This window comes from Chamaea fasciata, unplaced genomic scaffold (genome assembly GCF_029207755.1).
Source record: "Chamaea fasciata isolate MVZ Bird 193981 ecotype frontalis unplaced genomic scaffold, bChaFas1.0.hap1 SCAF_7, whole genome shotgun sequence".
Lineage (NCBI taxonomy): Eukaryota > Metazoa > Chordata > Aves > Passeriformes > Sylviidae > Chamaea > Chamaea fasciata.
In genome coordinates, this window is record NW_027094092.1 from 15,726,484 (window position 1) to 15,751,854 (window position 25,371).

At 51.4% G+C, this 25,371-nt stretch overlaps 1 protein-coding gene across 1 annotated transcript; it reads left to right on the top strand.

The window, feature by feature from the left end:
- The first annotated feature begins 1,564 nt into the window (after positions 1-1,564).
- IGF2 (insulin like growth factor 2) lies at positions 1,565-18,332 on the top strand. Its single transcript, XM_066187699.1, has 4 exons — positions 1,565-2,052; positions 9,704-9,866; positions 16,691-16,857; positions 17,310-18,332. Exons 1-4 carry the CDS (start codon positions 1,945-1,947, stop codon positions 17,553-17,555), a joined length of 684 nt encoding a protein of 227 aa, XP_066043796.1. The 5' UTR covers positions 1,565-1,944; the 3' UTR covers positions 17,556-18,332.
- The last annotated feature ends 7,039 nt before the right edge of the window (positions 18,333-25,371 follow it).

Genomic DNA, 25,371 nt, shown 5'->3' on the forward strand with positions numbered 1-25,371 from the left:
AGCTCTGGCACATGCCGGCAGATGCTCAGTCTCGTTGACGGCCAGGTCACTTCTTTACATGTTTAAATGTCAGTGTAGGGGCTGAGAATTGATGCCTGTGGTTGAGTCTGTGATGTGCACGGAACTGCCTCCTCAGCATCCCCCAGATGTGCCGATGTTTCGGTTGCAGCCTACAACCCTGACACCAGGATTGCTGGGTGTGATGTGCAGCGACACATCCCAGAGGACAGCACAGCAAACAGAAGGATGCTAGGGAGGAAAGGAAAGGATGCCCAAAGCCTAGTGAGAAAGGATAATCCTGCCCACGTTTTCTTGGGCACGTTTAGGGCAATTCCGACTGCCGAGAGATGCACCAAACCTCCCATCCTTTGGGGGGGGAAAATAAAGTACAAACTTGAAAAAGGCAAAAAAATAAGGGTTTTTTTATTGCGTGCTGGGGTGAGGACTGCTGCATCCTTGCCCTTTCGCACTACTAGCTACGGCGAGCGCTACCCGAGGTGCGCCAACCGGCCGCTGAGGTCTCAGGTAGCCCTGCTCCTCTCTGCTCCAACAAGGGTGCGCGCCCGTGCAGAGGGGCACCCTCCGGGGCAGGGGTGCAGGCTGGGGACTGCCCGGGGACCAGAGGCTGCCTGGGGACTGCCTTTGGAAACCAGCGGGGTTCCTTCCCCGGGCCAGGCTTGGAAGGCAGATCGTGGGGAGCGGGCGAGTGCCGGCCGATGCAGCCCGGTGTGCCTGCCTTGCAGCAGCGCAGAGCGGCGGGAGCGCGTTCTGCCCGCGCTGCTGCACACGCACGGCAAAGCCTGGGAAAAGTCCCTTTGGCTCAGAGGCGGCAGTGCTCGCCTGCAGGAGCCGGCGGGAAGCAGAGGCGACCCAGCCAGCGGGAACCGCGGCGGGAAGGTGCTGTGCGAGGTGCAAGATCCGGGTGCGGAGGGGCAGCGTCCATGTTGTCCACACGGACACGCGGGGGTGGCGGCGGGGGCTCGCTGCCGCCCAGGCGGGGCTCGCTGCCCGCAGCGGGGCCGGGCGGGAATGCCCGTGCCTTTGCCGGGGAGCTCCTCCGAGCTGTTCGGACACCTGTGCTCGTGTGCACCTAGAGGGGGACCCGAGAGAGAACGGATAGGGCGATCTCCCCTCTCTCACCCCGCCGGGACTCGGGGCTCGCCACCTCGCAGGGAGAGGCGCTCAAGGGGTGCTCCCCGGTATTTTAGGCAGGGGCTCGGGGTGCGGATCCACAGCTCTTCCCCTCACCTGCGGGGCGGCCGCGGATGCGCGTAGCCCCCCTCCCACCCGGGGCCGGCAGAGGGGGTAAAGCCCCCACCTCGGGTAGCAGCACGCAAAGAAACCGTGCGGCAGAAACTTTCTGTCCCCTCTTCCCTCCCGAACTGGACTCCGGAGGGTTACGAGGGAGAAGGAGGGAAGAAAGGAAAGGAGGGAGGGAAGAGAGGGGGTTAGACCGCTCTGCAACATTATTGGCTGCGTGGCCGGGCTGGTGCTCGCCGGGAGAGCATGCCCATTGAGGGGGGTATAAAAGGTATAAAAGCCGGAGCGCCCTGCTTGTCTCCTCGCTCGTGGGGCAGCAGCCGGGAGCAGCGGGTAGTGAGGCAGCCGGCTCCTTCGCCCCGACCAAAGGGACGGACTCAGTAAACACAAAAGTGAGAGCCACCCAAGGGGCAGCCAAAGCAGCAGAGAAAGAGAAGGGAAGAAAAACAAAAAAGGGCGAAAAACAACCCAGAAAAAAAAGAAAGGAAAAGGAGAGGAAAGGAAAGGAAAGCATTCGCTCGCTCTTTCTCTAGACTAACAAAATACCTGATCGTAACAAAATAACATCCTTCAGACAAAATCCAGCAGGGACTTGACATACCAAAAAGGCAAGGCGAGGAGAACGTGCCAGGGCGCGGGGAAGGCAAGCCAAAGCCGCGATCGCTGCCAGGGCAGGAGAGCAGCATGTCAAGCGCCGGGGCACACACGGATGAGCGCTGCCGGCAGCCCGCCTTCCTCCCCGGCCCGCCGCCGCCGCCGCAAGAAGTTGAGAGTAGCAGCAGCAGTGCCAAGGTAAGCGCCGCTCCGCGCTGCTCCTCGGCGGGTAGAGCCCGGTGGCATTCCCCGCGCCGCTCCGAGCCGAGCCGCGCCGCCCCGGGCACCGCTGAGCCATCCCGAGCAGAGCCGCGCCAGCCCCGCCGCCCGCCGTCCCCACGCGTGTCACTAGAGGGACCCCGAGCGCCGGCCCAGCCGCGGCCGGCGGGGCGGCCCCGCTGCGGTGGGGTGCGCGGGGTATCCCCGGGGTGCCGCCCGCGCCCGCCGCCGGGGATGCTGCCGCCGGGGATGCTGCCGCCGGGGCCGCCCGGGCGGAGGCGCGGTCCCGCGTGGGGAGCGGCGGAGGGGCGGCAGCGCGCGTGTGCGGGCGGCCGCGGCCGTGCGGGGGACGGGCCGGGGCTATGCGAGGTCACGCAGGGCTGAGCGGCCCCCGGCTGCCCGCCGCGCTCCCTCCGCGCCGGGCGGCTGCGGGAGCCCGGAGACGCGCGGGGAGGGGAGCGGTGGTTCTCCGGCTCCAGAGACCGGGGAGATTATTAAACTCTCTTCTGCAAAACACTGCGGTGTGTTTGGTCTCGGGAGGGATAAAAATACAGAGAGGAAAAACAAGAAAGCGAAGCCAAAATGGAGTGAGAGTTAATGGTTGGCGTGCAGCCTTCGACTTTCTGTGATTTTTTTTTTTTTTTTAATTTTGTTTTTTTCTTCTTCTTCTTCCTTCCCAATTGCTTTTCCCTACAGTAATTGTTTTAAGAGCGCAACTTGGAAAGGTTTTAGCACTCAGTTGAGCAGTAGGGAATTGGGGCACATGAGGGAACTCGGATTTAGCGTAACTGTACCAGCAGATGTGGCTGCCTCGTCTCCAGCCAGGGGCACTTCAGCAGGGCTGCTGATACGCCAGGTCTCACTAGGGTGGCGTGGAGCAATCAAGTGTAAAAACAAGGTTTGTGTGGGTGGTTTTAAACAGACACCTCGGGAGAGCCTCTGCTTTCAACCCAGGCTTCCTATACAAAATCTGTAGTTTTCTTCCAAATGCTGGGATGTGCTTGGGAGACTGAGGCCTATTTTTCTTTGGGTTTGTTTATTGTCAGGTTGTGTGTGTATGTGGGTGGCTTTTTTTTTTTTTTCCCTTTTACTTTGCAGGGTTCAGCGTGTTGGGATTTTTATTCCTCCTCTTGCCTTGATTTAGAGTGGAGTTGAGGAGCCTGGGTTGTGGGGTTTTGTTAAGGATGACTTTGTGCTAAGGACATCTGGAGGTATAAAACTGACTGACACTTCTGATTTGAGTTCCACTGTGCTGTTTTGGACCCAACTTGACAATTTTGGTGGGGGTGAATGGGTCAGAGCTGTAAATCTTGCTCCGTGTTGTTGACACCCACACAAGTTCACTCAGCCTTTCAAAGGGGCTATCCCAGCTCCTGTGAAAATTCATTAAGGGATAAAAGATTTGACACCGCGGGTCCCCTCCCACCGCTACATGAAATTTGAGAGCCAAAATGTGTCTGCGTGTGTGTCCCAGCACTCTTTCTGACAGGTGATCTTTTTTTCAGCCTGGCTGGAGGGCTGCTGCTTTGACCAGTCAACTCGGAGTTGTCAGTGCGTGTCTTCCCCTTGATTCCTATAGGCTTCAGCACGAGCCCAGCTTGCCTCATGGAGCACCAGAGAAAAGCATTTCTGTACTTTTCTTTTTTTAAATAAAGCAAACACAGCAGGTGAGGTCTTATTTTTAGAGGGACCGAGAAGTTGGTGTGTTTCCAGCAGTGCATACAAGCACTGTAAGTGGCCCACCCTCTCCCAGCTCGTGTCCTGGGGCTGACCTCTCCGATCCTTCTTTGGATTGTCTTTGCTTTTAAAAGCTGATGAGTGTCTTAGTGGGGAAAGCGATATCGGCCTCCCTCGGCATGGTTGTGTGAGGGGTCAGGAGAGGTGGGGGGCACCAGGAGAGGAATTCTGCCTTGGTGTTATAGCCTGGCTCTGAAAGGGTTAAAGTTGCTCTGCCAAGACATAAAGCAAGTTCAACGTGTTGTGGGAATATCACTTGCCAGTAGACTCCAGTCACCACAGTTCCTGATTTAACAGCTTAACTTGCTGTTAACTTTCCCTGATATACTCCAGGTTTTGGAAGGGAATGCAGAAAGGAGAGAGGAACAATAAAGAAAGGAGTTAAGTGAGGCTACTAAAACGGACTTAAATCCCTTCGCTGGGTCCTGCCAGCTGTCTTTAGAAGAGTTAAGCAAGATTGCATTTCCTTTTTTTTAATACAATAAATCAAATATTTCTGGGCTGCATACCAAAATTTATGCAATACGCTCTTACTCCCCAGTGGGGTGAGTAAATGGTACTGAATACCCCATTCACCTCTTTCAGCTTGATTTTTCCACAGGCACAGTAGTTCTCCTGCAGCACATATAGACATGGGGTGCAGGCAGTACTTCCCTGCCCCAGCCCCTGTCCCACAGGCAGAGGAGGCAGGTGCCTCTCTGGGCTCACGGGATGGAAGGCAGAAAGGTGACCCCCGGTGTGGGGCAGAGTGGGCTGCTGATGGGGACGAGCAGTGAAGACAAAAAAAGTGAGGGCTAAAAATAGCAGCAGTATTGCCAGCCTCAGCCATATGAATGTCATGCGAGCCAGGTGCCAAGAAGCAGAAGGAATTTTATTTTTTTTCAAGCCTGAGCTAGACAGCAAACCCCCTGGTCCTCCTGAGCTGTTTTTATTCGCCTGACAACTCAGTGGTCAAAAGTTTTGTGTTTTGAAGCTTGCTTCTTCCAAGCTGTGGGTGGTTGGAAATCTCCTTTCTCTTTCAGATGAAAAGGGAAGCTCTTCTGTGGCATGGCATGAGGTGATTCTTCTGCCTTCAGGTACTGCTGGGCACCTCATCCCAGTGCCTCTGCCCAAGATGCGGCTCCTGGGTAGTTTACAGCTGCCAAGGCACCTGCCTCTCACACTGGCTTCCATTATCCCTTTGCTCCTTGGCACCTCTAAGCATCATGGCCCAGCGCCCTGGGTGAGGTTGGGTTGCCCTGTGGGCAGCAGCAGCATTCACTTGGCACTTGTGAGGTTTCCACACACCCACATCCTGCTCCTTTGGGACTGCCACGCTCAGAACCGGGTCAGCTCCCCACTCTCCTGGGGCCGTCCACGGAGAGGAGTAATGCAGAGAGGCAGATGTTCAGCATCTCTCACAGGCAATCGTTGGAGTAGTGAAACATCAGTCTGCCCTTTTGTTTTTTTGGAGGGGTGGAGTGTGAGGGATGCCGGGATGTGTAAATTGAGTTTTTCCCCTCTGGCATGTGCCACTGGGTTTGGGCTGATGACTTTTCTTTTGCCGTGGTCCCTTTTAAATGCTGCACTGCTCTGCAAAGAGGCAAGATTTTTTTTTTTCTTTTTTTTTTCTTTTTTTTTTTTTTTTTCTTTTTGCTGTCCAAATCCAAATTTTACAGACTGGGCCATCTGTCAATTCCCTCCTACATTGTTCTGTTCATATTAAATTGCAATGAAGGCCAGGCTGAAGAAAGAATTAGGTCAGACAGGAGGTTTTGTCTCTGTTTTCGGGGAGATATTTGTTGCCCAAGAGGCATCGTGGTTTGGTTTGCTCAGCACAAGCCTGGATGCAAGGGATGCCTGAGCTGTACTCTGAGACTTGGCAACTGGGCCTTTTAGCACATTGTGGCCTCTTGGCCCCCGACTCCCCAGCAGCTGGACAGAAACTGTCGATCCAGCTGATTCAGCAGCAGATCCTGAAAAAATCCTTTAACGGTCTCGGGTGGGAGGGTGACTCCGCTGCAGACCTGCCCTCGGACTAACTCCCAGCACACCACAGCCACTCTGAGAGAACCCTCTCTGTTGGACTTCTCTGCTGGCTGGGGCCTACGAAGAGGTGTTTGGGGTTCCCTGGCCATGGGTGCAGTGATGTGTGCTGCAAGGCAGGAATACAGAGGAGTTCCATGGCAGGACCATCCTGCACATGGCAGCTTGTGGCTGAGCTGGTTCCAGTGGCAGCCCGACTTTGTGTGGGGTGCTGGGGATGCATGAGAGGGGCATGAAGGATAGAGAGCAAAGCAAACACTCTCCAGGGAGGGAGAGGCCTGCAGTGTGTGCTGATACCTTGTCTGAGCCTGTTCTGCACTGATAATGCTGTTTTAGAAGTGGGAGCTTTTATTCAGAGGAGCTTCAGGTGTGGTTCCCAGGATGGTACAGGTCATCTGTGCAACCAAGAAATTCTCTTGCATCACCTTCTTGCACATTGTGTGGGGTCCAAGCCCTCCTTAGGAGGAATTTGGTGCTCAGGTTGTTTGGCATCTGGCATGTCTCACCCTACCATTCCCATTGCATCTAAAACCTTTAAGCTCTGTCTGGGCACATGAGGATCAACAGCAGTCAGCATGGCTGGTTTAAACCTGCTTTGGCAAGAATGGGACAGTGGTAGCTGTAGCCTCTCTTCCAGCAGAGAGAGGACCTTGTCCTTTAGGGAAGTGGACCACTTCCCTCGTGCTGCCTTATTCCTGTTCCATTTCGTGTAAGAGAGGCTTTCTAATAAAATGTGAATGTTCTTCCAACCATTGGTATGAACGTGCTCCTGTTCAACAGCTGAGGAGACCATGCCTGTCCTAATGCTTGGGACTAGAAACTGAAAGCTGCGCTGTTCCAGGTTTCCAGTGGAGAATGAAATCTTGGGGGTATTCACAGGGCTTAGACTCATCATGCTGAGCAGCCATTCAGTTCCTGCAACCTGTGCAGCTGGCATGGTGCTTGCACAGACCAGGTCGTGGGCTGCAGGTACCCAGCTATGCCATTACACCCTGTTTTGGGCAGCAGCACCTGCTCTGACAGCCATGGCGAGGTGGGTGCAAGCTCTCCTGCATGGGTCTGCTCATCCCTGCTTGTGAGGGAGGGAAGTATCAATGGAAAGGTTTCTGGGACGTGTTGAGCCAGTGATGGCACCCTGAGAACACCTGTAGCCTTTGTGTGAAGTCTAGGGGCTTTTCATTAGCAGAGCCAGTAGGGCCAAAGGGAGAGGAAAGGGCTTATGGGGGTGGGTTGGGCTGCAGCTCCATCAAGCTGGAGAGAAACTGCAGCACTGGGTAGTAAATAAAGATGCTCTTTGCTTTGCTGCTTGGTTTCTCATTACACAGCAACTGGAAGGAGCAGAGAGACGCCAAGGTGACAGCAGAGGGAAGGACTGGTGGCTGGTGCGTGGGCAAAGGTGGACTTAGTTGCACTTCACACCTCGACATTAGCCGTGCTCTGGATGGTTCTGGGGCTCTCCCTGTTCCTGCCTCTTCAGGAGTGTTTCTTGGCCAGAGTTACAGGGTATGTGGGCACCTGGAAGGAGCTTGCAGTGGAGGCAGGGAAGGCTGCCAGGGGCTTGCAGTATGGCTTGTGCTGTAGCAGGTATTTTCTGAGGAGCACAAGTGTTTTTCCACAGAAGGTATCAGGTCTCCCCAGCATCAAATATCATCCGCTGACAAAATCTCACTCTCCCCTTGCTTCAGAGCATCCCACCCTTTTCTTTAGACTGAATGTGGAGGAAAAACGGTGTTTGTCACCTGTGCCACTGATCAACCCCTTCGTGTCAGAGCTGTCTCTGTCTTGGGGAGGCCAGCACGCAGCCTGCTCATTAGCCACAGCTAGCATGAGCCTAACTGGGGACACGAGAGCATGTGCATGTCCTGAAGTCCCGTATGAGTGCCTTCAATGACAACACTGGCTGGTGGCAAATCCATCACCCCAGCAATGAGGGCTGGTACTACCTGAAACCTGGGGACACCAGCAACTTGGATTTGCGTGTTGAAAAAAGGCTGAAAAAGGGACAGGAGCAAGGGGGTTGGTCTGTTGTCAGCTGGAGATCTGGCTTGTGATGCTGCAGTACGAGGGGCATGACTTTAGCGTTGAAAGTGATGCTGTGTTCATGTTGGGGAGGCCCACTAAACACCTGTGGGCCACTTGGTTAAACAAATCAAGGGGAAAAGGTGCTGGTGGTAAAACACTACAGCTTGGCAGCATGGTGTCAGAGCCTGGTGCCATCCATCTGCTCCTACTGTAGTACAGAACAAAGCCCCTGCAGTGTGCTGAGGGGAACCTTGCTACTGGAAAAGCTGGTCCTGGTCCCATCACTTGCTGATTTGAGACCAGTTTGTTCCCAGGGCTGCTGCCTCTCTTGTCCAGAGCTTTGTAGGACTTCAGCCAGTCTTGCTGATCTCTCCTAGCACAGGCTGAGCAATACTAACGCCATCAAAACTCAAGCAGGGGCAATGTCCCCACAGCCCACCCAGACCCTGAAACCTCTGTTTTGGCTTTTCTTGCTGCTGATTCCTGTCCTCCTGCTGCTCAGTAGAGCTCATGGCTTGTAAGCATGATGCATTTCTAGCGGTGACAATCTGAGCTACGTGCTACTAAAAATTCGGGAGCAAGGGTGTCTTTGTTGCTGGCAGGACTGTATCGGGGCCTCGGGGGACCTGGGCTAATTTCCTGGCTGCGCTGCAGACTTCCCCTGTGACCTTGGGCGAGTCATTTAATCTATCCTGGGCTTCGGCTCCATCTCTGAGCATCCCGGGGGGGTGAGGTAATATTCATTAACTGGTATTATTCTCGAGTTGCTCAGACGCTATGGTGATGAAAGCTGGGTGTGAAACCCAGTGTCTTGGTTGAATATTAGCAAGGAGAGGGGATGCTCTGCTTGAAATTAGGGTTGCCACCCACTGTCTGCTATTTTGATATGCTTCTCTTCATTTTGAGCTTACCTGTCTGGTCAAAACCCAGCATTATTTGGCTGTATGTGTATTGTGAGGCTCATCCCTGAGGGGCTATAACACCTTGAACCATTCATGGGTTTTGCCCCATCAAGTGGGGCAATAGCACCCTTGCTTTGCACCTGCAGAAGCTAACACAAAGGTAAAGCTGTTTGCTGGAGTCGAGTCTTTGGGCTAGTTAGCAAATGTCCAGGGAGTTTCTTTTTTAGTGCTCTACACTGTCTGACACTGCCTTGCCCCTCCCTAGTGATGCCTCAGGTGTGTTTCCCATGGGACCATAATATTCCTGAGGGATGTCTTCTCAGTCCCAACTCTTGTCAGCAAACACAGCTTGTGCAATCAGCCTCTTGATTGCCTGAGTCTCATCTCTCTCACATGCCCGGGACAAAAGCTGCTCTTCCCAGCTTTCCTCAAAAGCAGCTCTAGGACAGGTTGAAGCTTCACTTGATTTTACTTTGTGTGGACATGTTTTCAGGCAGAGCATGAAAACCTGTCATCAGAAGAGGAATAAAAAACCCATCTACTGATAATAATATGAACAAATTCCCTTTTAAGAAGAGGGAAAATTTTTAAAAAATCACACCGTTGAAAGAGCAGGGGAAATAAAAGCCTTTTAGAGGTAGGCTGAAGCGGGATTTTCCAATGGAAAAACCGCTTCATTGCAAACCTTGTCTGCCTGTAGCTGCTGCCCGGCGGGCCGAGCGCAGGGAGCGGGCCGAGCGCAGGCAGCTGGCCTCACCCCAGCGGCTGTCTGTCGCAGCACTGCCCGTCCTTCCCTGCAGCAGCAGCAGCAGCAGCAGCATCCCGACATGTCTGGGCATCAACTCCCTGGCGTGCTGTGGGCGGGGGGGCACGGGTTTGTGGGGGGAGGTGGCAGAGAGGGGTCTGTCCCGTGGTTGGTGCTGACGCTGTGCCTCTGTCCCCAGGTGCCGAGGATGTGCGTGGCCAGGCGGATGCTGCTGCTGCTCCTGGCTTTCCTGACCTACGCGCTGGACTCGGCCGCCGCCTACGGCACGGCGGAGACCCTCTGCGGCGGGGAGCTGGTGGACACGCTGCAGTTCGTCTGTGGGGACAGGGGCTTCTACTTCAGTAAGTGCTGGGCAGCCGCCAGCAGCGGGCAGGGTGCTGCCCCCACCCCATGCCTTGCCTCAGCAGAGCCGGGCCGGGAGGGGAAGGAGAGGTTTCCTAGCCTGGTGCTTTTCATGATTTCCTTGTATGTGGCAGTAGGCCAGGAGAGGAGCAGGAAAATGGACATGGCCAGGGTGACATGCATCAACCTGGCACTGGTTTTGGGGACTGTCTGGTACCATGGGGAAGCTGGGTCCTGCATATGATGCTTAGGAAAGTCGAATGTCTCTGGGGAATCTTATGTGGCTGGTTCACTGGTGATAAGGGCAAGTCATTACAATAACGAGTGATGTCTGCAGCCAGTGCTCTGCTGAGCTTGGGTCCTGGTTTATTTTGAAACTTTGCTGCCTAAGCGTTGCATCCTGACAGCAGGCAGGAAGCTGAGCACTCTCCCCTCCCGGGTAGGCTCTGCTTGGGTGTAGCAGCACCTTCTAAGCAGCTCCCAAAACTTTGTGACGTAGCTTTGTGACCTTGCAGCTACCGCTGGTGAACTTGTTGCTGAAGAGTGATGTGTTACCCCTTTGCAGTGCAGCTAATGCAAAAAAAATGCAGCACTGCTGTTGTGTGCAGCATGCAGATGGCTTCAGACCAGCTGGCTGCAGCAGGCTTTCCACAGGATGCTTTGGGTCTTTGGACCGTTGGCAGTACAATGGATTAGCTGGTGTAAACAGGGAGGATGAGGAGTAAACCAGTGACAATGGATGCTCAGTAATCTATGGGCACAGGTGCCTCGAGTGTGATACTATGTTTTGGTGTTTGAGTCCCCTGCTCTGCATGGGAGAGGGAAGACACTGTGTCCTGCTCCCCACTGAGGGCTGAGCCACAGGGTGACTGACTACAGGAAAGATGCAAAGCCAAATAGGGAAGAGGATGGAGAGACCAGCTGCACATGGTGCATTTGGCAATCTTGCCTCTGCCTTGGGAAAAGGAATTAAAGTCACTTTCAAGTAAACAGGGTGTGTTTTTGAGGAGTGGAGTGGAGAGCCAGCCTCCCTCTTGTTCCAGTCTGCATGTGCAGGGAACAACGGGGTGCTGCAAAGTTAGGGATTGACTTTGGATGTCCCTTTCCAGCCTGGATGTCCCTTCCCAACCTGGATGCTTTACCAGACTTGTCTCCTGCTGCCTGGTGATGTTGGGTAGAGAGAGGCACAAGGGACCCTACACCCAGCCACAGCAGGGCTCAGGTTGGGAAGGGCTTCAGGTGCAGTTTTGGAAAGGTGGTCGGGCTGCAGGTGGCTTTGCAGCTTTCTGGGAGCAATCCCCCTGCCCCATCCCAGCTGAGCAGCGAGATCTTCTCATGGCTCCCTGAGCACTGTGGGAAGCTGGCACTTTAGGGGTGCTCTGGGTGCACTTCCTTGCTGTGATGGACCAAGCAGTGAGGGTTTGCATGTCAGCTTCCCTTCCTCTTTTCATCTCCCCCTTCCCTTACCAGCATGGCAAGGAGGTAAATGCCTCTCCTGCTCTCACAGCTCTTCCTCTCCCTCTATATGTAGAGGAGCATCTGTCTCTTTCCCTGCTTTCTCTTCCCTCCTCCCTCTCTCTGGGGATGAAAGGGAATGGGGCTTGGATGAAAGGGAATGGGGCTTTTGTTTTAAGGTCAAACTGACCTCCTTTCACCTCAAATAACCCAGCTGCCCAGGCCAAAATAAAAACACTTTTGAAGGCAGACAAGTCTCTTGGTGCCAAGTGGCCAGTCGGGTGCTCACAAGAGGGTTCTTGCTTTATTTCTTTTTGTCCTCTCCTGTACCACTTCCCCGCTTCACCTTTTTGAATATTTCTGGTGAGCCCAGGTACTGGGGATGAAGCACAGTCCAATATTTTAATCCTTCCAGGATCTGATCAGCCTGTGCCATACAGGGCTGAAGATGTTTGGGCAATGCCTCCACTTGATGAAGGTTTTGGGCATCCCCATTTCACTTAATTTTTCCCTCTCTACCTCCATCAGTTGGCCTCGTAAGTGATTATTTCTGCCCATGTTCATCTTCACTCCTAAACCCACACGACTACACTGTTGTCACCATGTGGATACAATAGGGCACAATTTTGTTGCACCATTGTGGGCTTACATCTTAAAACCAGGCCTGGGTCTGTATTGAGCACCTCACAGCATGGGATGTGTGACCTGATGAGCAGCCTGTGCTAAAGCAGCTGTTCATGTGAGAAATAAATGACTTGGGGAGCCTTATCCTGTGCATACCTGAGGGCCCACTTGCTGGACAAGGGTCTTTGAAGCATCTGACTGATAATATTGGAAAAAAACCAAAAATGCTATGAAAATCCATTAGATTTTTTTTGCTGAAGCAATTATTTAAGAACCTGTGATGCTCTGTATTCTCGCAAGAGAGCACTTTGCTAGCAAAGCTGGCTGCGAGATACAGTGATTTTTGCATCAGTGCAAGGGGGATGCATGTAGCGATGGTGTCCTAGGAGGCACCACGGCTGGCAGGTGTTTGGGGCTGAGAGTGTTGAAGCTGCCTCCAAGAGCTGGGGTTATAGAAGATCTGCACTAACAGGGGCAGGGCTGGCAGTGCTGAGGTTACCCAGCTATGGAACATGGTGGACATGGCTAGGCCAGCTCTGTATCTATCCCAGGCATGCATGGGCAAGCTACGGCTGAATCTGATCATGCTTTGCTCTGCACTGGTGATGCCTCCTCTCTGTGACTTTTAAGTCTTTTGGCTTGGCCGGCAGCTGCTGTCAAGGTGGTGGCTTCCTACCATGGCACTGTGGCAGGGTTGGTACCTCTGCTCCCCAGCACCCACCTGGGGACAGCGGCACAGCCCATGGAGGGATGCTGAGTCCAGCCTGAAGTGAAAAGCAGGGCAGATCGAGAGGAAGCCTCAGCCCTGAAGTTGCTGTCATGCAGCGCTGGCAGGGAGGGAGAAGGGGCTGCAGGGGGAGAGGCGGCCGACTTCTCTGTAAACAACAGCTCCTGTTTCCTCCTTTCCAACAGCTGATAAGAATTTAGCTCTTTGCAGCCGCTTGTGCTGACGGGGCACATTCTTGCGCACCCGCCGCTCCCGAATAATACTAGGAAAAAGCAGGGGGGAAAGTGTGGTGCCGGGGTGGGGGAGGGCCAGGCCGGGGGCACTGGGACGGGGCCCGGTGCTGCACAAAGGCCCCCTTGTTGCTCCCAACATTCCTGCGACAGGGGCACGGGGACTGTTTACACCCAAAGTCCCCTTCCACTCGGCTGACCGCCTGATTGACCGGAGGAGAGGGGACCCAGCCAGGGTGGCACCAGCACCGTGAACCCCTCCCTGCAGCATCTGTTCGGCCCTGGTGAGAGTGGGGAGCCAGGAGCAGTGGGGTGTTTATGCTAGGGAGGGGACCCTCCTGTTCCCCATGGCAGTGGCAGTTCCACTGCCTCTGACACAGTGGCATAGCTGAGCTGCAGGTACGTGGCCTCTGGGTTCTCCTAGGAATGGGTCTGGCTTTGTGCTGCCTCTGGGATGCCTGTCAGGATAGCCCATACCTAGGTAGGAATAACCCCAGGCAGCTGGAGGGCTTCACACTGCTGGGCTTTGTGTCACTGCACTTGCATCTCAGGGCTTGTCCCCTCAGCAGTGCTGTAGAAGGTTTTGGTGAGGCACAATTTTGGGAAGAAGGGAGCCCAGCCATTCATTGAAGGCCGAGAGGAAGCGCGTTTCCTCAGGAGGAAGCGGTCGTTGCTGTGATGGGAAGTTGCTCGCGTGCCCCGGCGATGCCGCAGCCTGCTGCCCACACAGTTCTCCCCTGCGGGCAAGGGACAGAGCGGCAAAGCCCTCTCTGGGTTTGGCAGTGGCGGTACAGTGAGATGCCACCCATGGGCAAAAGCCAGGAAATTCAGCCTTTAGTGCCTGTGTAAATCATGTTACAGAACAAACGCTCTTCCCAATCCAGGTCAGCAGCAATATTGCTGTTAGCCAGCAATGTCCTGTTGTATCCAGGTACTTTCTGAGACTAAATCCTTGTTTGTTATGTTTGCTTATTTTTTTCCTAAAGTAACTCCCCCCCGGAGGATTGTAGTGGCATTTGGCAAGGTCTGTACGGACAATTATGTAATGGGAAACGTGCCCTATTGGAGAGTCACGGTGGAGCTGGCAGTGGTGCCGGCAAGGGGAACGGCTTGCAGCAGCTTTATGCAGGAAAGAAAGGGCAGCACACTGGGGCTGGGGGCCACACGTGTGCCTGGCGGCCAGGCAGGGGCAGCAATGAGGGAGGAAGAAGCTGTGTCACTGTGGTGGTCCCTGCCGGGAGCTCACCCTGGTGGTGCCACACCTGGGCATTTGCAAACACATGCTGACATGATCTTCCTGTGCCTACCCTGGCCAGAAATTGCCCTTGAAGGCACAGCGGTGAATATAGTCCTGCTTTCCTCATTGTTTTTCTCCTCCCCTCTTCTTTCCAAACAAACACATAACTGCAAGTGGGAAACTTCTGTTTTTGAGAGGAGATATGTAACCTTTGAAAACCTCAACTTCTCCTCAAACCATGTGTGTCATCACTTGTGCAACCTTCTGTTCAGCGGGAGTGTGAATGTAGCCCTTAGGGGATGTGCTAGCAAGAGGGGGAGACTTGAATTTTTTCTCTTTGCCTTCTAAACACTCCTTCTGTCCATATCAGGATGCCTTTGTGGAGCAGCTTAATGTTCCAGCAGCCTGCCATGGATTGAGTTGGGCACTAGGATTGATAGGAGCTGAGTAGGGGCCATGTGCAATGCAAGGTGTTGGTGGATTGCACCTCTCCCATGGATCTCACTGGACGTTGCATGCACAGAGAAGAATACATGCAGCTGGCCCTGAGCTGGCTGCTGTCCCTGTTTCCTTTGGTCATCACCACCCAGGTTGCCTACTCTGGCATCACTTGAGCTGTGGGCACCAACACATCTGCCCTGCTTTTCAGGGAGGAGGGCCCAATCCGGTGTGTTTATTGACCACAAGAGAGAAAATTAAACTCCTAACAGAGTTCCCTTCAATGAACATTTGCCAGGGGGGAACAATTCTTCTCATCTCCCTGTGGGGCTGGTTAAAGGTCATACCTGAAATTCTTCTAGAGAAAAAGAAAAGGAAGGTGGTGGCACAAAGGGGATGAATACGGAAAACAAAGCATTTGAAATTACTCCCAAAGGCAGGTATGGGTCAGCTGCCCCATCAACCAGCGCACTGATGCTGTGTTTGTTTGTGTGACCTCTGAGCCTGGTGGAAATACACCAGCATGGGCCAGAGGACTCCTGGTCTATGGGAACATGACTGATTTTGACAGAAAGCGGGTGTCCTCCTGCCAGGACTATTAGAGGAGCAGCAGTGAGGCATTTTTGTGGTGTTTTGCATGTCAACATTGCACACACAGTGCTCTGTTGTGCATGGAGGACTGTGTTGAATATGCATGTCTGCATTGCACACGTGGGGCTGCATTGAATGCACAGGACTGCATCCCACATGCACATCTGTATTGCACGTCTGGGGCTGCTTCTCACGTGGGGTTGCCCTGTATGCATAGAGAACTGTGCTTTGCACTTTGTCCCAAGGCACTTAGGGTGGGCATCCAGGATGGGATACCCTCCAGGGAAAGTGGTCAGTTCCATATAAGCCAGCCTTAGGTCTTCACCAAAGCCTATGACTTGAGTGACTGCTTCATCAGGAGTGCAAGGGATAAGGATCACGGGTCATGCACAGGGCCAATGTGGACAGTCGTGTGTGCTCCTGCAGGCCAGCAGAGAGGTGAGGGCAAAGCATGTAACAGTGAGCAATGTTAGGCATCACACTTACACCGCTCACTCTCAGTTTTCCCTATGCCCAAAATCTCCTGCCTGGGATGCGGAACTGGCTCCTGTTTGCAAGCCTCACTGTTGCTGGTCTCTGTTTTCCTCCCTCAGAGCACCTTGCCTGTGGAAGAGGTGCTCATGGCAGTGTGCAGAAGTCTGGCTGCAAACCCCACAACAGCAAAAGAGCATAACATGCTACGTGCAAAAGCATGGAGAAAATCCTTTTGTTTTGGGCCCGTTTACATTCTGGAGGTTACAGTTCCTAAGCAAATTTGCTTTGCATCAGAAATTCAACTTTACCCATCTCTTTTATTTCAAGGCAGGGAGGAAACACAGTAAAACTGGTGTAAACTTTTCCTCTGCAGCACTTTGGCCATCATTAAGCAGTGATACGAAATGCACTTGGTCATTGCTGCACCAGACATGGGCTTTTGCATCCTTCTCCAGGCAGAAATGGGAGAGGAACCCTTATTAAAAGATTAAGTTTAATAGCTATTCTTGGCGGGCGTGGGAGACTGTATTCTTTCTGCAGCTGTCTCAGAGCTGTCCCATCTGGTAAAATTTAGCCGCCTTGGTTCGCTTCACCTGCCTGAGTGTTGATCCGGCGGAGGGAGGTTGGCAGCCACAACACTGTGCTGCTTCTTTCTAATAAAATTCGCTTGCCAGGATCAACATCGCAGACGGTCGCAGTAATCAGTGCAGTGCCGGCGGTCAGGCTGGGCTTGGGCTTCCTCGCCTCAGCAGTGCCCGAGAAGGTCACCCATGCCAGAGATACAGGAGGGAGATAAACCCCCATCATTTAACAGTGCCTTTAAACTGCTGCTGGATGCTGGTGTTGGCATCAGTAGCATTTGTCTGGGAAAGTCTTAACGTGAGACTTGGCTGGTTTGCGGGCGCGTGTCATCTGGTCTGGGAGAAGCACTGCTGTGTTTGAAGGATGTGGAGCCCACCAGTCTCTGGCAGCTGGGATGCCTGCAAGGAGCTGGGGAGAGGGTCCAGCCCAGGCTGGTGGCTAATACCATGGTCTCTCCTGTTGCAGGTAGACCGGTGGGACGAAATAACCGGCGGATCAACCGGGGGATTGTGGAGGAGTGCTGCTTCCGGAGCTGCGACCTGGCTCTGCTGGAAACATACTGCGCCAAATCCGTCAAGTCAGAGCGTGACCTCTCTGCCACCTCCCTTGCGGGCCTGCCAGCACTCAGCAAGGTGAGGAGGCTGCGCAGGAATGGTAGTGGCCCTCCTCTGAAATAAACAGAGAGAGGAAAGTCGGGAAGGCCATGGGTGGAGAGAACAAACCCCAGCTGCAAGGTCTGATGTTTCTGCAGAGCTTTTGAGAGACAGCCACCATTGGCAAGTTGTGCCAAATAGCCTGCCAAAAGTCAGCTCTTAGTAAGGTGGGGAACCACAGGTGGGCAGGGTCACAGAATCATAGCATGGTTTGGGTTGGAAATGACCTTTAAAGGTCATCTAGTGCAACCGCCCTGCAATAAGCATCAACTGGATCAGGTTGCTCAGAGCCCTGTCCAACCTTTCTGTGGCTGTTCCCAGGGATGAAGCAATATTTCCATGGGAGGGATGGAGGTCCAAGAAGGGAATCCCCAGCTGGAGAGTGGGCAGGCTTGAGCGGAGGCTAATATTGCTATCCCTTCTCCTTGCAGGAGAGCTTCCAGAAGCCCTCGCACGGCAAGTACTCCAAGTACGACGTGTGGCAGAAGAAGAGCTCCCAGCGGCGGCAGCGGGACGCACCCAACATCCTGCGGGCCCGCCAGTACCGGTGGCAGGCAGAGGGGCTGCAGGCGGCCGAGGAAGCCAAGGCGCTGCACCGTCCCCTCATCTCCCTGCCCAGCCAGAGGCCCCCAGCGGCGGCACAAGCCTCCCCGGAAACGGCTGGCCCCCAGAAATGAACCCTGACCAGCTGTCTCAATTTTTGATCTCCTGGGGGAGGGCAGGAGGACTGGTGATTCCCGCCCCCCCAAGCCCCTCCGTCCCCGGGGCCGCTGAGCCGAGGAGCGGGGCGGTGGGGCACCCTCGTGCCGCTCTGGCCCCAACCAGACAACTGACACAGCAAGGAGGGGATGGCGGCGGCAGTGGCCACTGGCACCGCTCCCACGGCATCTTCCTTTTGGGGTGGGGGGGAGGGTTGTTTCGATTCCCACACCTGTTTCGTTCCCCCGCGCCCCCAGTATTTCCAAACCTGTACTTGCAAAGGGACAGTTTGGCACTTGAACTTTTTGCTGCCGGGTGCTGCGTGACATCCCCGGTGCCAACACCAGAAGACAAAAGAAAGAGCAAGAGGAAAAAAGGATAGGAGTTTAAATTCTTTTTTTAATCTTTTTTTTCTCGAGAAGTGTCCATTCCATGTCTTTCTTGACAATAAAGTGAAAAAACAATAGAACGGGGAGAAACATTGAGGGATAATTTTTTTTTGCCTCATTCCCACCCCACTTTTTTTCTTCTTTTTTTTTTTTTCTTTTGGTTTTTCTTATTTTTATAACTTTCTTTTGCACCTTTAAAAGAAAAACGTACCTGAGAAGAAGTTCCGAGGAGCCCCCATCTGCGTTTTTGTGTGTGTGCTTCATTACAAGATTCCAAATCGACTTGCACCTTTTTTGAAATCACCGATGACGGGAGAAAGAGAGGAAGAGGAGAGAGAAAGCAAGAAAGAGAGAAGGAAAAGGAAAGGGGAAAGAAGAAAAAAAGAAAAAAGTGAGCTGATGCTCACTTTAAATGGAGGAGGCGTCTGCATTGCACATTTGCCACGGATTTAGTTGATTTATATATATAATATATTATATAACTTTTTTGGCAAAAAAGCACTATTTTTATGGGACATTTTGTGTAGTATCTGAAGAGGGATTGTAATGTTTAAAATGTGTTATGGTGCTAAAGTAAGTTGGAAGGGAAAAAACCCAGAAATAGCAAGGGAGGGTGGGGAGGGAAGGACAAGATAGCGAATACTGAACTTGAAATTTTAGCTTTTCGTTTTAGGAAAAGTGTGATAAATGTGTTTCTTTTCTCTTCTGAAATATAGCTTGGTCATGACCATATGAGCTAGTTGGCTGTTACTCATGTACACAGATGCACGCACACACAGAATACATCGACACGCATCCTTTTTTTTGTTTAAGAAAAACAAAAACAACACAACCACCGCAACTTAGACTAAAAGGGAACTGTTCTGGAGACAAACTATTTTGAAAGGTGAAGGTGTTGCCAGTTAGAACTCAAGGCCTTGCTTCTGCACGGACCCCCCTGGCCATGGAGACCCACTGGACCCCATGGAGCTTGGCTCCCCGAGCCGTGGGGAATCTTGCTCTTCCCTGTCCTCACTCGAGTGCCGACGGTCCAGTGAGCAGGCAGCCCTCACACCAAGCCCCTGCAGAAGCAGCAGTTCCGCGCCCTGCCATCTCCTTTTCCTTCTCTTGCCCTTTGCGTCCTTCTCGCCGGCCCCTGGCGTCCCTGCCCCGCGGCCCCTACCCTCTTCCCCTGGCTGCCCTCCCGGGGTCCCGCGGGAGGAGGGGCTGCACCTGTCCCGGGGCGGCCGCAGGGCTGGGAATGCTGCACGGGATGGGGGGAGAGGCAAGTCTCTGGCCTGAGGCTCAGGACTCGGTGAGCAGATGGGTTTGAGAGGTGGGCAGAGGGCTGTAAAATAGGTTGGATTTAAAATAATATATATTATCTGTCTAGGAACCGTAAAAGGGGGGGAATCAATTACATCTCCCTAATATACTCTCACTTGCTAATAAAATGGGGACACTCTGTTAACCAGTTCTGTACTTGCTTTGTCTTATATATCCATACATTTAAAACATAAAAAAAAAAAAGACTACTTGAATTGTATTCTATTTCGTGGTTTGGAGGGGAGGGCTAGGGGGAGTCTTGAGAGGGGGAGGATTTTAATGTATAATCCTTTTGTTTGTTATTACCTTGCAATGTTGAGCCATGAAGCCTTTGTTTAAAAAAATGGCACTGCAATACACAACAAAGAAAATCCTTTATTTATTTTATTAAATATATATGGAAAAGAATGAAAATCAGTCCAAATTAGGGAGGGGGGAAGGGAAGTGGGTGGGGTGGGAAGGCAGAATAAAAACAGAGAAATTGCAAATAATTGACTTTTTTTTTCCTTTTCATGTGTCTTTTTTTAAAAAAACTTAGTTTTTATTTTTTAAAAGAGAAGTAAAAGCTTTCCTGGATGCTTTGTACCAAAAAAGAAAAAAATTAAAAAAAAAAAAAAAAGAAAGAAAACCTGTTAAGTAAATAAATATCCATCCAGAATATGAAGCCTGACTTTTTTCTTTTACTTTTCATTTCTTTTTGCTCCTGGGGTGAGAGTTGGGTGGGAAGAAGGCCACGCCAAGAGCCACTCCCTGTGGAGGAACAGAGTGCACTGCAGCTCCTCTTTTGGAGCTCAAAACTGCAAGAGAGTGTGTGGTACTCTTAAACACAACCATGAAACCTCAATCCTGTGGCAGATCCCCCCCTGAAACCTCCAATTGTCTGCCCAGTGATTCTTGGTGAGATCTGGGGTTGTTTCCCAGCAGCTGTTGGGATTTACTTAGCTTTTACCAGTTTGGGATGTTCCCAGGGACCTGAAAGCTGGATGGGAACTGAAGATGGCTGGCAAAAAGAACAACGAAGTGTTGTGTCTAGGTTAGATTTTCTGATAGATGGAGGTTCTCAGGACAGATACAGCTTCTCTTTTTGTTTTTAGGAATCCCAAAGATCTGCTTTTCATCACATATAACCATCATGCACCACTGCAAATAGGAGGTAAAACACTGCAGTTTCAGTTTGGTAGTAGAGCAGCTGTGGGTAAAACAATGCCCAAGCATCCCCAATCTGGTAAATCAGTCTGACACCACATTGATTGTGCAGCCCCACTGGCATGGCGAAGATCTCTCTCATGGTGTGGGGCAAGGACCTTGCCAAGCCCAACCTCCTCCCCTAGATGACTTGGACTGGAAAAGATTTTCCGTCTCAAAATTGGAGTTGCTGATTTTGACCCTTGGAAATGTTTTAACCAGTGTCTTTTCAAAATTCACAATAGACAACGGCAACAAAAAAATTCTTACACAGTTTTTCCTTCTGGGATTTTTGTGGTTGGTCAGGGAGGGTTTTGTACAGATGTAGGGCTGACTGCTTCCTCTGGACATGTACTTTATCGCAGGTGGAGAAAGGATGTGTCTGCCTTTCTGACCATGTTCCAAGACCTGGCACAGGTTTCCTTCACATTAAAATGTGCCCTTATGAAAAGTGAGGACTGATTTTATAGTGTCTTCTTTTCTGCTCTTTGTTGTGTAAGCCACTGTCATGGGTGGTGTTTAGAGCTGATTAAAAAGCAAGAAAACCTTCAGCCAGATACCTTGCTGAATTCCCCAGGAAGGAAACCAGCAAAGCTGGAAGCACCATAAGGGTGATGATGATGTTTCCAAACACGGCTCTTCAAAAACCCTTTTTTGCCTTATCCTGTCAGGCTAAGGGGCCAGACCAGAACAGCTCATTTCTTTGGATATCAAGAGACTTCAAAATGTGCCATCTTGCCTTTTGGCTTGTCAAGGGCTGCCTTTACTGGCAAGGAGAGGCAGGACATGCCTCTGAGCATCATCTTGGCCAGAGGGTGAGAATCTGGATGAAAGTGGACCTTTGCTTTATCTCGAGTATCTTCTGTTGCCTGCAAAGGCTCTTTGCAAGGTGGCAGGTAAGTCATGGACTTAGCCTGGGAATCTCAGACAGCAGGCTTGAGAACAAACCCAAGCCTGCCATGTTGTCTCAGAGGGATGGGCAGAACTGGCTCTGATTTTTGTGATGATGCCTCTATGTGCAGGCACAGCTCTGAGTGCTCAGCTGCTGGACTGCAGGAGCATGGGAGGCTGCAGCAGTGACGGGCAGTGATCCCTGGGGAGGCACAGCTGGCATGTCTGAGCTTTAATGCACCTCCACATCCAGACCAGCTGGTCCAGGGACCTCCACCCACTGCTCTGCTGACATGAAAGAGGGTGGGGAGGCAAAGGATAGTTTCAGCAGAGAAGTCCTAAACGCTGCTTAGAGACCCAGGAACAACTGGGAAAGCTAATGCTGCATCCTAGCCCAGCCCCAGCTCTGGCCCCTGGGTCTCAGCATTATCAAGCAGCTCTGCAGGCAGCAAAGAACAAATGTTTTTTTGCATAAAACATCTCTTTGGAGGGCATTGTACCAGGTGATACACAGAGGGATACTGGGAAAGAGAGTAGGTCCAACTTGTGTGGAAGCGGCCACAGTATTTTCAAGGTATAAAAATCAGTATCTGGATTTGTCTGGGCTGAGGGAGACACAGGAGAAAAAAACACCACTAAGCAACAAATACTTTTCCCTTTTCTTCCACATTTTACATTATTTCTTAGCCTTTTTTAATTTTTTTTTTTAATCCAGAATGCAGTTGAGCTGTTACCTAGCTTTCAATGCATTGTGCTAGTGCCATCACAATAGACTGAGCCTCCAGACTAGTTCCTCTGTGTCTCAGTGCAGCTTCATCCCTTCAGTCCTGCCTGTTCTCAGAAGCCTTTCAGTGATGTACCTCACTGCATTAAATGAAGGACCTAGCTACACCAGGTGAAGGGGAAAAACCATGTTTGTTGTTGATTTCTTTGTTACATCTATAATTGTCCACTGGTTGTTTATGTGGCTGTGAGGTGACCTGAAAAAGGGACAGTTGTACCATGGATTATTTCACTTGTGTGCTCAGCAGCAGGCAAGACTCAGGTGCTTTTTGCACCTTTTGTGCTTTTCATTGATAAAATAGATGAAAATAAATCATCAATAAGGCAAAGGACTTCTAAAAATCTCCCGGCAGCTGATAACTTTCCCCTTTCCACTTTATTTTCTAAAGAGCAGGTGAGTCATAAATTCCCCGAGGCTGGGTTAGCACAGCAATTCCACCGCTCCCAGTGCTGACCAAGGTGGAAGTCTGGTTTTCAAAGATAAATAGATCCCATGTCCTAGGAGGGGTTTGTCGTTGCCACCAAGGTGCCAGCATTGGCTCTCTTTCCCCCAGGTTGCTGAAGGATGCTCTGACTGTCAGCAGGCAGTGTGCAGTGGCAGACATAACTTCAACCTGCTGGAAAGGCACAAGTCCTCACAGGAATCTTGGCCTGCTTTGCTGCTGCACTCCCAGCTGTGCACGACCCAAGGAATGCACTTGCTCATTAAAATCATGTCAGAGTTTGCAGAGAGCCCTGTGAGAGCCTCTTTCCCTGCCTTCTTCTTGTACCTGCCAACAGCAGACTGAAAGCTGAGGTTTTCAACCTGCCAGGGTCTGGCTCAGGGACCAGCAATAGTCTGAAGACAGGAAATTTCTGAACTAGGGTGTTTTTGGACTTGGGCAGCATGGGAAGTCAAACTTGACATGCAAAATGTGGTGTTCTGGTCTTCACCTGGCTGCTTGCAGCTCTGGGGTGGGGTTTCCAGGACAGGCACAGCATGCAACAGTGATCAGAGGAGAGCCCCACGCAGAACATTCGTCTTTGTGTGTGTTCTGCAAAGGGCAACATGACACACAGCTTTGACTAGAAAGTATTAAGCATATCACAGTTTCAGATGGAAAAAGACACTATTCAAATACCTGAGTAACTCACAGGTAGAGCAACTGAGGTAAGTGCAGAACCTGCACCCTGTCACCAGCAGTAAAATACCTGTTTATTTTTCAAAATTACTAGGAATTAATTCAGCTTATGCTAACTTTTCAATGCTATCACATCTTGCTCTTAAACGTGCTTGTGCTTCTTTGTTGGTCAGCTTTAGTTCACAATCTTAAGGCCCTGAGGTGAAATGATACCTATTACTATGTAAAACAATGTATTTGTATGCCTTTCCATGGGAGAAGTACTGGCACAGTCTCTGTGCCTCTCTGTCCCCACAACAGCTTGTTTAAATGAAGGTCGTGCTCCTTCTGTACAAGACCACATCCTTCAGCTGTGTCGAACTTAAAAGGAACTGATTTAGAAAGTCAGTCAAGAGCCAGGGAGCTTATTACAAGTCATTGCAAACAACTATTATTTTTAAAAATAATTTATTAATCAATATCTTCCCCAAAAGGATCCAAGTTTCTTGTCCCATTGCCTCTACTGGCAGGCCCATGGTGACTTATCACTTCTGGTTGGTAGAAACCACTTCCTAAATACCAGATGAAGCCACCTATGATCACACCTATTCCAATGGCAACCCTGTCTTTGTCTTCTGTCCCTGGATGGAGGAACCAACTCCTTCATTTCACCCAGGTGACAGCATTTTGGGCACACTTTTCTTAAGCTGCATGTGAGGACCACAGAGACCTATGGTGTTTACCCCTCCAGCTTCTAGGACAGATTTCTCCCCATTTTTCCTTCCTCACTAAAAAAAAATAAATCACCAGGAACAGGAATTTTAGACACTTGATTGTCCTGTCTCAAGCCAGAAGGGCACACTGATAATGGTAATCTTTGTTTTCTTTGCAGTTGGGGCATAGCTGAGAAGGGAGGAAGGCAATTAAGAGAATATTAAGACTTCATCTTCCAATACGTTGTTGCCTCTGTTCCTCCTCCCTGTCCCCTCTGTTCCTCGTGCATGGCAGAGAAAGCGGCAGGAGTATTATTTCTCAAGGCCTACACTGACGTCAATATGCAGGGTATTTATTTATGAAATGGAATCAAACAGTGGGGGAGAGAGGAGTGGAGGAAGATGGACGCGCAGAGCTAGCAGCTGCCAAGTTATAATAGAGCAGCAGTCTCCCAGTTTTTTTCTATCCTCTTTCTGGGGGAGGGATGTGATGATCAGAGCTTTGGCGGCCCCGGTAAAGTGAGGCGGGAGAGAGAAACAGTAGAGACAGACTTAGCATCGAGAGCAGAGGAAAGATGAGACAAGGAGGAATCATTACAAGGTATATAGCCCATTTCTGGTGCTGGGATGCTCAGGTGCAGTCCTTATGCAGACACCTGCTGTCAGGCAAGCTCTGACCAGCCTCTAGCAGTCCTTTCCTCTCAGCCTTTTTAGTCTTTACACTGCAAATTCAGAGTTTCCAGCCTAATAAATAATGACGCCCCATCCTCGTTCCCTGTTTCAGGCTCAGTCAGCAAAAGGGTTGTTTGGGGAGCCCAGCACTGAAGTTAACTTGAAGATTAATTTGCTTCCTGTAGTCAGTGAGAAGCAGTTATTCAGGGTATAAATTTTGTCCACTAAGGTTACCATGTGCAGAATTACAGAAACATGAAACTCGGAAAGGGAAAGCTGTTTCTTCTCTTTCCCAAGGAGGAAAGAGGCACTAGTTCAGAGCAACCAGAATGGGGAGGGGAAAAGCAGCCTAAGGAGCACAAGTGATCGTGACAACATGATGCCCTTCAGCTTCAACTCTGGTAATCACTGGGAGAAGATGCCTTTGGGCATCTCTCACCATCCTGGAAGTCGTTCATGAAAATGCAAATTAAAGTGGGTGAGGATGGCTTTTGTCTTTCTCTCACCTGCTTATGGCAGGTTAGCATAAGATAGAGGTGGGCAGGGGGAGGAGGGAAAGTGAGCATGGAAATCAAATTCCTCCTTTTTAGCTCTCTGGGCTCCTCCAGGTTCATTATCGAAAGCCTTCCTGCACAGCTCCTTTCCCAGACGGAGGAAAGCCTGCTGCATTGCATGAGGTGCAGTTGAAGGAGCCCTGCAGATCTCCAGGTTTATTTTTAAAGCTCCTGCCTTTCCTGGGATTCCCCTGCTGACTTC

Coding starts and splice junctions, on each gene's coding strand:
- IGF2 (XM_066187699.1), top strand. CDS start 1,945: ATGTCAAGCGCCGGGGCACACACGGATGAGCGCTGCCGGCAGCCCGCC. Junction 9,867..16,690: donor GGACAGGGGCTTCTACTTCA/GTAAGTGCTGGG, acceptor CTCCTGTTGCAG/GTAGACCGGTGGGACGAAAT. Junction 16,858..17,309: donor GCCTGCCAGCACTCAGCAAG/GTGAGGAGGCTG, acceptor TTCTCCTTGCAG/GAGAGCTTCCAGAAGCCCTC.